The 12,085-nt window shown below is 41.2% G+C and overlaps 1 protein-coding gene across 1 annotated transcript; it reads left to right on the forward strand.

The window, feature by feature from the left end:
* Positions 1–277: 277 nt before the first annotated feature.
* Positions 278–7,121, forward strand: slc25a5 (solute carrier family 25 member 5). The gene is made up of 4 exons (XM_061835747.1): positions 278–542; positions 3,001–3,487; positions 5,241–5,381; positions 6,670–7,121. Exons 1-4 carry the CDS (start codon positions 432–434, stop codon positions 6,825–6,827), a joined length of 897 nt encoding a protein of 298 aa, XP_061691731.1. The 5' UTR covers positions 278–431; the 3' UTR covers positions 6,828–7,121.
* The last annotated feature ends 4,964 nt before the right edge of the window (positions 7,122–12,085 follow it).

Here is a 12,085-nt window from a genome sequence, read left to right on the forward strand (position 1 = left end):
TGAGGTGACCCCTAACGGGACAAGCCGAAAGGAAAAGAAGAATTGTTAGTACATTTTGGGTTCTGCAATACAGTTGGGGCTATTTTTATATACATGAAACATTTTTTTTAAAAAGTGGTGGTTACAATTCACATTTATATTCTAAATATTCAAATAAGTGGGGGGAAAAAACGTTCTTTTCTCGTTTGTTCGTAAATTCTAAACGAGACGGAGGTAAGCCCCGCCCAGTCCCGGTTATTTCGCCCAATGAGAGCCAAGGGCGGAAGTTTACGGATCGTCTTTAAATCCCTTCAGCCCCTCTCCGAGTTTGGCCATTTCAACCCCGAGCAGTGAGTGGGCAGCTGGTCGACGGTTTTTTTGTTTTGTTTAGTTTTTTTTTTTTTAATTATTACTATTGTATTTTTTTCAATTACTTTTTGACAGCCAGAAGGATGAGTGAACAAGCCATTTCTTTCGCCAAGGACTTCTTGGCCGGTGGTATCGCCGCCGCCATCTCCAAGACCGCCGTCGCCCCCATCGAGAGGGTCAAACTCCTGCTTCAGGTGAACAGCATTTCTTCATATTCTCCTCATTTACGTTCCATTTATAAAGTACCAAAATCGCATCCATTTAATAACAGTTAAACTAAAACAGTACACTCTTTTAACAGAGTTATGGAGACATTATTAACTGTTTACGAAACGTAATTGTACGGTGGCTGGGAAGTGTAAAATGAAAAAAACGAAAGCCGAAATAATTGAGTCAAGACATAAAAATGTCGTCGCACACGAAGAGACGCGATTATGTAATAGTCCTGGGCTGACTTCAGCTGCTGCCTTGCCAAACATGGAAAAGTGTAAACGTGCACTGCATCCAGCTAGTGTGACATGGAACCTAATCCTAGACTGAAGAATCCAAGGCATGGAAGATCCCTTTGATGGTGCAAATTTTCAAATATTTTCCACTCAAGGCCACGTCAATTAAAAAAAAAAAAAAGAAGGAAGCAAAATGGTACTGCTTGGGAAACATGCTAAATTTAATAAAATAATCCGTAGGTTGACATATGATAAGCAGTTAAACATCAGTAAATGGAAAAAAAAGCAAAATAAAAACTAAAATCAATCTTGTTGTCATCACTGACAGAGGAAATAATTTTTCAGCATCAAGCTCTTATAATATAACTTTTTAAAAACAATTATCTCATATATTTAACATTCAAATTCATAGAATTGTGACAAATTTTACCTAGCTATTTACATTTACACACGTTTAAATGAACAACGTGAGATATTGTACAATACAACATTTTTAATTTCTGACTATACATAAATGGTGTCACCTTTCTACAGTTTAACCTTTTCACATTACATTTTGATGTTTAAAAAAAAAACAATAAGTTTCTTTCGGCTTGTCCCGTTAGGGGTCGCCACAGTGTGGCCTGTGTTTAAATCTATTATCAGAATAGGTAGCAGGCCAATTTAAATAAAAAAAAAAACATTTGGATCACCTCTGCCGTAGTGCTTCACAGAGGTGAAGAAATATTAATTAAAAACAAGATTGAATTTAAAAAAAAAAAAAGGAAAGAAAAGTCTTTAGTCGTACTGCAAGAAGGTCACGGAAAGGTTTTGGAGGTTGATGATGATGATGATAATGTGGAGGAGGATGAGAATGGAGTGGGGGGGTGTGCGTACAAATACTTTGCTGGATGGTGTCAATATTGCACTCTGACACATGGACGCAAAAGTCTCATGAGATTTACGAAGGTGCCCTTGACGCTCCCCCGCTCACGCTTGGCGTGTTCCCATTTTCGCATTTTAACTGATTGTTCCGACGCTGCTCTGAAAGCGGCTGCTGCAATCATTGGCAATGATTATTCTCCGAGGGGGATATATATTCTTTTTTTAATTCACTTGTAAAATGATTTTTTTTCCATGTCCTCTTGAACTCAGATTTTAAGATTATAATATGGCTATGTTGGGAAAAATATAACTATCATATCAAAAAGTCATTTTATGGCTTTTTTTTTTTCTTCTTGAAATCAGGCAACTTCTTCATTGCTATGGCATTTTAGAGGCGCACGTGTTTGTTGAGGTTGATTGACTTGAAGATTATGGGGGTGTCCTTGGAAAACACCTCTGTAGAACACCACGGGTAGAGAATGTCTTTTACTCCCCTCCCCACTCCCAAAAAAATAAAAATAAAATTGTATAAATGTGTACTTTTGAAATTCACTTAAATATGACTTTCTTCCGGCGGCACTGTGGATCAGCTGGTAAAGGGTTCGCCTCACCGTTCGGGTTCAACCCCGGACTCACCTGTGTGGCATTTGCATGTTCCCCCTCTGCCTGCGTGGTTTTTCTCCAGGCACTCGGGTTTCCTCCCACGTCCCCAAAACATGCAACATTAATCGGACACTCTAAATTGCCCCTAGGTGTGATTGTGAGTGCCGCTGTTTGTCCCGACGTGCCCCGCGATTGGCTGGCAACCAGTTCTGGGTGTAACCCGCCTCCTGCCCGTCGACAGCTGGGATAGGCTCCTAAAACACAGTTGACGAAGTATCCTTCCAAGTAAAACGTACTCACCCTGCTTTACTCGCGCGGTACGATTCCACTATTTTATCCAGTTGGATTACAATATGAAGTTTGTGAGGCGTCAAACATTTTTTGCATCGATCGCCAACGTTTCGCAGTAACTCTGACATTGCGTCCTGCTCCTTCCAAAATCTTCACTCTGTGTACATATCATTGCGTAAAATAGTTGAGACCTCTCTGTAGAACTCTCTTGGACAAGTCTGACGTATTTGGAAAAAAATATACCCCAATATTATCTGGAATACACGATAGAGAATCGACTTCAAACATGTTCTGTTCAATCGCCATTTTGGAAGCTTGTGGGACATGGCTAAGGGGGCGGAGCTTAAGATCGCCGTCGGAAAGATCCACAGGCTTCCCGCCACCCTTGCTGTATCGAGCGTTGCTTACAAGCGTTTAACGTGCAGCGCCACCTATGCTCTGCTCGCAGGTCCAACACGCCAGTAAACAGATCTCAGTGGACAAGCAGTACAAGGGCATCGTGGACTGCGTGGTCCGCATCCCCAAGGAGCAGGGCTTCCTGTCCTTCTGGAGAGGCAACCTGGCCAACGTCATCCGCTACTTCCCCACCCAGGCCCTCAACTTTGCCTTCAAGGACAAATACAAGAAGATTTTCCTGGATGGCGTGGACAAGCGCAAGCAGTTCTGGAGGTACTTTGCCGGGAACCTGGCGTCCGGCGGCGCGGCGGGGGCCACGTCGCTGTGTTTCGTCTACCCCCTGGACTTCGCCAGGACGCGCCTGGCCGCCGACGTGGGCAAGGCCGGAGGGGAGCGCGAGTTCAAGGGGCTGGGGGACTGCCTGGTCAAGATCACCAAGTCGGACGGCATCAGGGGGCTGTACCAGGGCTTCAGTGTGTCCGTGCAAGGCATCATCATCTACAGGGCGGCTTACTTCGGCGTCTATGACACGGCCAAGGGTGAGGCGAACGTCTCACCTATCTATCTATCTATCTATCTATCTATCTATCTATCTATCTATCTATCTATCTATCTATCTATCTATCTATCTATCTATCTATCTATCTATCTATCTATCTATCTATCTATCTATCTATCTATCTATCTATCTATCTATCTATCTATCTATCTATCTATCTATCTATCTATCTATCTATCTATCTATCTATCTATCTCACCCTCTATCTCACCCTCGCTCTCTCGCTTTCTCTATCTCACCCTCGCTCTCTCGCTTTCTCTATCTCACCCTCGCTCTCTCTATCTCACCCTCGCTCGCTCTCTCTATCTCACCCTCGCTCGCTCTCTCTATCTCACCCTCGCTCTCTCTCTCTCTATCTCACCCTCGCTCTCTCTCTCTATCTCTCTCTCTCTCTCGCTCTCTCTATCTCACCCTCGCTCTCTCGCTCTCTCTATCTCACCCTCGCTCTCTCTCTCTATCTCACCCTCGCTCTCTCTCTCTATCTCACCCTCGCTCTCTCTCTCTATCTCACCCTCGCTCTCTCTCTCTATCTTTATCTATCTAGCTATCTATTCAGTTAGCGAGCTAGCTAACTAGCTGTCTATTTAGCTAGCGAGCTAGCTAGCGAGCTATCTGTCTCTGTCTCACTCTCTCCAGTCACACTTACCTTTATTTGTTTCATAAAGATAATCCACACAAATTTAAAACAGTTTAATTGCGGTCAGCAGATTTAACGGCCCGTTGAAATTTGTGTGTGGCGGCCGCTAGAGTAGTGGGGATGGACGCTGTCTGAAATGTTGATTCCTCAGACGTTAGAAGATTCATTTATCAAATGTAAAGATTGATACTTCAGTCATTTTTCCAATAGTGTGTCAGGAAGGTGATCGGTGGTATCAATCACCCAAGGGGCAGAATGGCACAGCGGACGAAAATTAATGTATTGGTCAAATATTGACAGTTAGCTTGGAAAAAAGAAAAAAAAAAAAGGGTCGCACGTGCAAACTTTTTGCCCTGCCATCGCTCTCTTTCTCTCCCCCTCCTCTCTCTCTCTCTCTCTCTATCTCTCTCTAACTTTATCTTTTTTATTAGCCTGACTCTTTTCTTTCTCTCTCTTTGTGTGCCATCTCTATCACTCTTCTGTGTATCTCCGAGTCTCTCTTGCTCTTTATCTTTCTATCTGCCCATCTGACTCTATCTCTACATATCTGTATGTCTCAATCTGTCCATCTCTGTCCGTCTGCTTTCTTCCATCTATCCCACAGGTGTCAAACTCAAGGCCCGGGGCCCAGATGCGGCCCGCCACCTGATTTTATGTGACCCGCGACGGCAAATCACGTGTATCAACTTCCGTGATTTTGGTTCAAATTTGAAGCAAAAATTTTCAACTCTCATCTCATAAATGATGAGATATTGCAAGCATTTTTGTGTTCCAAAGATCGACAATAGTTGAGAAACCCATTACCCTTCTTGATTTCTGATTCCAAAACTAGTTGATAAATTTAATGTGTAAATATGATGGGTCAATTAAAGATTTTCGTGGTTTCAGTAATAATGGCCCTCTGACAGAAACCGTAACTACGATGTGGCCCGCGATAAAAATGAATTTGACACCCCAGATCTATCCCTCTATCTATCTTTTGTCTTTATCTGTCCGCATGTCGTCCCCCTTATTTGTCTGTCTTTGTTCTTTCTCCTTCACACTTCTGTTGTCTTTTTTCGCTGCCATATCAAATTGTGTACGTCTCCTTGTCAAGGGATGCTCCCTGACCCCAAGAACACGCACATTGTGGTCAGCTGGATGATCGCCCAGTCCGTGACCGCAGTCGCCGGTCTGGTGTCCTATCCGTTCGACACCGTCCGTCGTCGTATGATGATGCAGTCTGGTCGAAAAGGAGGTGATTCAAACAAAACACATTTTGTGTATTGTTAAATCGTTTTCTTTTCTTTCTTTGTAGTTATACTGTAAATGTAGTGTATCACATACTAGTGGCCCTCATTAAGGATGTTAAATCAATCCTCTCACTAGTGCAACAACTTTGGCACGCTAGTAGGACAGCTACATATTACTAGTGAAGCAAAACTGCACACTGGTTAACATCTGAGCATCTAGAACTACGAGTGATGCTCTACCTGTTAACCAATTGAGTAGAATAGTTGTACAGGTAGCATTCTGTTGTCAACTAATAAGTAGTTTTATTGCACTAGTAACATGTAGTTGTCCTACTTGTATAATCAAGTTTTCCAATTAGTTAGAATAAAGAGTATAATAGTATATAGATGCAAAGATATCAAGGCGTTAAGATAAATGCTTGAACAGCATTATGGAAAGCACAACACTACCGTAATTTCCGGCCTACAGAGCGCACGGGATTGCAAGCCTCACCCAGTAGATTTGGAAAGGAAATACCATTTGGTACATACATAATCCGCACATGTGTAAAAGCCGCAAGTGCACACAATAAGAAACCCATTGAAACACAAGATATTTACAAAGAAAGACGATACACAAAGTTTTCAAAGTTTTACTCCTTTAGTTTAGCTTAACATAGCAACAATACGGTAGCATGAACAGGTCTAGTTAAAAAGAAAAGAAAAAAAAAAACGTTAAAAAAAAAAAATAAACAGCCGCAGCAGCTACACAGTAACAACACGGTAACGCAGCACTAACAGAGCCAGTAAAAGAAAATAAATAAAAAATGCCTAAATCACTGAGATGCGGCAGTAACACAGCAGAAACACGCTAGCGCGGTGCTAATGCTAGCGAGGTGCTAACAGGGCCGGTTTAAAAAAAAAAACGGTAAAAATCAGTGAGACACAGCAGTAACACAGCAGCAACACGCTAACACAGCGCTAACGCTAGCGCAGCGCTAACAGGGCCGGTTAAAACAAAAAAAAAAAACATACCGGTATTAGTGACTTCCTCGGCACATATATTCCACTGGTCTCACTCTTAGCTTTTCCGGTCGAGTGCCCCCTTGCGGCCGTTAGAAAGCCGCAGGGTTGAAAGCGTGTAAAAAAATAAATAAATAAATAAATAAATAAATAAAAGTTTATAGGCCGGAAATTACGGTACTTCGGTACTATGGTCTTTTTGGTCTGGCTCACTCCAAACAAGCAAGATCACAATTTTTTCGGACTTTTCGTAGTGATGTAGTCATAACTCTGCGTTTATTTTTTCTCAAGCCGACATCATGTACAGCGGCACCATCGACTGCTGGAGGAAGATCGCCCGTGACGAGGGCGGCAAGGCTTTCTTCAAGGGGGCGTGGTCTAACGTGCTCCGAGGCATGGGCGGCGCTTTTGTGCTGGTCCTGTACGACGAGCTCAAGAAAGTGCTGTAATTATTTGATTCGGGCTGGACCAGCCCACTCTTTGCGTTGCCACTGTAACATATCTTGTACATTCGGATGGACTCAAATGCTGCAATATATTTATAAGGGACCAACTAGTATTTGGCTACTAGTTGTACCAATGGGGGGAGGGGGAAATTAAATCTGTTATGCGCTCTTGGCCCATGTTTTTGTTTTGTCATGTTTTTTTTTTGTTTGTTTATTTTGCCCACACCTGAATGTCGTCCCCTTGATGCAGGAATTTCGCCCAAAAAATAGAGAAATAAAGACAATTTACTGAGTGAACATCCCTTCTGTCGTTGTCCATTTTTGTTTGAGAGCAGTTTATCGGCCATTTTTTTTGTCTTGACATGCGAGTGCGAATAGTGAACAATTATTTAAAAAAAGAGGCGTCAAGCTGTTTAATACAACTCTCAGTTAAAGTTTACTGTCAAAAACAAAACAAGAGAATACAATCACAAATTTTTAACGTTGCCTTAAAAAATTCTGTTTAGCTTATTGTTTCCAAACAATGCAAAACATTACATATAACATAACGAATAGAGTTGCTGTTCCAGTGTGAACCTTTTCAGCGATGGCTATTAGCACACAAATGGTGGAGCAGCATAAGTAGACAAATAATACAGGCGTGTATTCCTTATCCTCTTAAAAGAGCAACAAAATTACTGTGGCTTGCTGAGGAGCAGTGACCGACATTGAGTCCATGTCTGTATTATACTGCCCCCAGGTGGCCATAGTATGGAAGCTTATTACTGTCACACTAAAAAAAAACAAGTTGCATTTCACATAATTAATTTTGTCAAACGTTTTTTTTAAGTCATGCTTATCACATAATTATGTGATAAGTTTCACATAAGTATGTGAAAGCAAGTACACACCAAAAAAAGGACATATTTCACAAAATTATGTGAAACCTATCATATAATTATGTGAAACTTATGTGATACTGCAACACCAAAAAAAAGAGGACATGTTTCACATAAATATGTGAAACTTCTCACACATTTATGTGAAACGCAACTTCCATACTACAGAAGCGTATTACTGCCACAACAAAAAAAGGACGTTTTACATAAGTATGTGATAAGTTTCACATACTTATGTGAAACATGTCCTCTTTTTTTTTCATAATTATGTGGAACTTATCACATAATTGTGTGAAACATATGTGATACTGCCACACCAAAAAAAGAGGGCATGTTTCACATAATTATATGAAACTTATGTGAGTCCATGTCTGTATTATACTGCCCCCAGGTGGGAATAGTACAGAAGCGTATCACTGCCACACCCAAAAAAGAAGTTGCATTTCACATAATTATGTGATAAGTTTGACATGATTATGTGAAACATGTCCTCTTTTTTTTTTGGTGTGGCAGTATCAGATAAGTTTCACATAATTATGTGATAAGTTTCACATAATTATGTGAAACGTGTCCTTTTTTTCAGGTGTGGCAGTAATACGCTTCTGTAAAATACAGACATGGACTCACATAAGTTTCACATAATTATGTGATAAGTTTCACATAATTATGTGAAACATGTCCTTTTGGGTTTTTTTTTTTTTGGTGTGGCAGTAAAACGCTTCCATATTATAGCACACACACCAGAAGCATTACAATAACAATTGAACTGAACTAAAATATGACAAAAATTATCATTACTAATTGTTAATTAATAACTCTATACATTCTATTAATTACTGTATGTCATTACTGTTTTTTCAAGGACAATATTATAATGCTATTTTTCTCATTTTTCTTTTAAAAGACATTTTTTGTTGCGTTTTTGGGGTATTTTTCATTCATTTTAAGCGGGAATAATGATTTGAGATACACATTGTGCAATGAGCAGTCACTGAACGTATTAATCTCGTATCTCAAGACACAACTGTATAATATATATGTATACAATACCAAAAAGAATATATAATTCCTTAGCACATATTTATCTCCACTGATGAATCGGTTCTAACGTGTTAAATTATTTACAAGCAAAAAAATAACCAATTGGATCCTTTGATTTTTGGGTATGCGAAACCCTTGGACGCCGAAGTTTGGGTGTGACCCAAAATCAGCCGTGAAGGTTGAGCTGCCATCCGAGACACCCTCGAACCTGTCAGTTTGCCAGAAAGTCTGAATTTGCGCCAGCAGGTCTAGAGTTACGAGTGACCGGATCAGGACTTCTTGTTGCTATGGATATTATTTCACACCTCGACACGAACTCTTATGTCGTGCCAAGCTTCCATCAATGCAATAGAAATGTTTCACCTTGTATTTTATTTTTATTTTTTTTTTACAGCTACTACTATTTCTACAGATAAAACATATAGAAATCCCAGATAGCTCCCCTTTCCTCTGGTGTTCCCCAAGGCTCTGTTCTCTGCCCTGTGAAATTCATCATCTACCACCTCTCTCTGCCATATAATCTCCAAATACAACATCTACCTCAAGTGCTATCTGGAAATATTCATAGAAAATCTCTGCTATAGGGTGGGACGGTGGATCAGCTGGAAAGCGTTGGCCTCACAGTTCTGAGGTTCCGGATTCAATCCCGGTCCTGCCTGTGTAGAGTTTGCATGTTCTCCCTGTGCCTGTGTGGGTTTCCTCCGGGTGGGCACTCCGGTTTCCTCCCACATCCCAAAAACATGAAACATTAATTGTACACTCTAAATTGCCCCTAGGTGTGATTTGGAGTTGTCTGTGTCTATGCTATTTATGTGCTATATAAAAATTGATAATGTAAAAATGTGTCACAAATCATGCAAATGACAAGGAAAAGCCCAAAGTCACACGCACTCGATATTAAGGGGAAAACATTTAAAAAAAAATGTAGCCAATATGATCAGGATGCTAACAGACCAGATTAAAGGACAGAAGCATAGTTTGCACACTCCCGGTTTTTAATCCTTATGAAATGTCATAAATATCACGATCCAAAAATGTGTAATGAGGCTGAAATAGATGCTCCGCAGATTGGGCATCCGAAGACGACGCGCTACACTAATAGAGGACACGGCCTCATTTTTACCACTTTTCAGTATCGCAGTTCTCGGACGTAACATTTGACCCGCTGAAATTAGGCCGGGGCGTTGTTTGGATTGTTGCGCGGCCGAGCGTCTATCTCACCAGGTGACACTGTGTTAATCCCGCCCAGGCCCTCATTTGCCGAGATGACCGCCCTGAACTTGTTCAACAATTTGAAAAGGGATTAGTGAAGGAGACGCGCCGGCCATTCATGCTGACTCGCGAGGTCACGCTGTCTTTTTGCGGCAGACTTAAACGTGATCCCCACATAGTGTCTTGCTCAAAATATTATGGAAAATTGATGTTTTCATGGCTTGGCTGGAGTACACTGCTATTGGAACGTAACATGCCCAAATGTACTGTGTTTCAGTACTTTTTGCACATTTAGCTGTTTCTCTAGTAAGGAACTAACGGCCACAATAGTGTTTGGTCCACAAATGAACTATTGTAATTCCCGGCCTACAGAGAGCACCTGGTTATAAGCCTCGGTACACAGGAAGAGTTTAACGCTAGCGCGGTGCTAGCGTTAGCGCGGCGCTAGCGTTAGCACGGCGCCGGCGTTAGCACGGCGCTAGCGTTAAACTTTCTGTTCTGTGTACCGAGGCTTATAACCAGGTGCGGTAACGCGAACGCCGCACTAACGCAAGCGCAGCGCTAACGCTAGCACCGCGCCATCACATAAACCGCAGGGTTAAAAGCATGTGAAAAATGTTGTGGTTTATAGGGCGGGAAATTAAGGTAATAATAATTTCCAGGTTCTGATCAAAAAGGATCATTCAAATCTTGAAGCTAAAATTTCCACTCCCAAATGAAAATTTTGAACAATATTCTAATTTTAAACCTGCAAAATTGTATGTTTGCACTGTAAATTGCTGGTGGCAGTGTTTTTTTTTAAAGTCAGGCTTTTGCATCACAATTATTACGATTTTAAAAGAAATAAAATAACGTAATTCCCGGCCTACAGAGCACACCTACAAGCCTCACAGCGAGTACATTTGTAAAGGAAATACTATTTGAAACATACATACTCCGCAACTGTGTAAAAGCCGCAAGTGCCCACATTGAAACACGAGATATTAATAAAGAAAGACGGTACACAGAAAGAGTTAAAGGCTAGCGGTGCTAACATTAGCGCCGCGCTAAAACTAGCCCTAATGCTAGCGCCGCGCTATCGCTAACGCTAACAGAAAAATAAAACTTACTGGTAAATATCACTGAGACACGCCAGTAACACAGCAGTAACACGCTAGCACAGCGATAACAGGGCCAGTAAAAGTCACTTCCTTGGCACATATATTCCACCGGTCTCATTCTTACCTTTTCCGCTCGAGTGCCCCCTTGTGGCCGTTAGAAAAAATGCACAAATTTGCTATATCACAGCATAAACCGCAAGGTTGAAAGCGTGTGAAAAAAAATCGCGGCTTGTAGGCCGGAAATTACGCTAGTCATGCGATTCAAAGGAAGGAAATGTATGTAAACTTTTGACACTGAAGAAAACAAAAAGATTCTATAAAAAAAAATTGTAGAATTGAACAAAATTAAATAATTTTGATGATCCTGACTGACATGAAACAGGAGAGATTTAGTTTGTTTTGACTTCATGCAGTGGGACAAAAAAATGAAACTTGTGTTTTTGCACATTGTATAGAAACATCTGGATTCAACAATATAATGGAAGGAAAAAAAAATAAAAGGTGTATGATTGCAGATAATTTGAGGTGAAAGGTTTCCTTCTGCCTAATATTCTCATTCATGCAGGTCAATTTCATTCTCTGGGAATTGAACCGACAAAATAGGCACTAGTTACACGTCCTTAAAACGGATAGCAAAGGTTAACGGCGTTGTATAGATGCCGAACTGCTGTCCAATCCAATTTGAAACCAATCCTTCAAATAGCTCGCTGGACTTTTTGCAGATGCCTTTCTACTCCATCCATCCATTTTCCGAGCATCTTATCCTCACAAGGGTCGCTATCATCAACCAGGAGCCGGGATTACACCCTGAACTGGTTGCCGGCCAATCGCAGTTCACATGGAGACAGAAAACAGTCCCGCTCGCAATCACACCTTGGGGCAATTTAAATGAAAACTCCACACCCTGTATATATATTTTTAAAAATTATGCGCAGTGTGAGATAAAACCCACAGTTTGATTTTGTGCCACTTAGTATTCCAAAGTTTACCAGAGGCGAAAATGAGAGGAAATTGGACGGCTTCCAAACTG

This window comes from Syngnathoides biaculeatus, chromosome 11, assembly GCF_019802595.1.
Source record: "Syngnathoides biaculeatus isolate LvHL_M chromosome 11, ASM1980259v1, whole genome shotgun sequence".
In the NCBI taxonomy this organism is placed as follows: domain Eukaryota; kingdom Metazoa; phylum Chordata; class Actinopteri; order Syngnathiformes; family Syngnathidae; genus Syngnathoides; species Syngnathoides biaculeatus.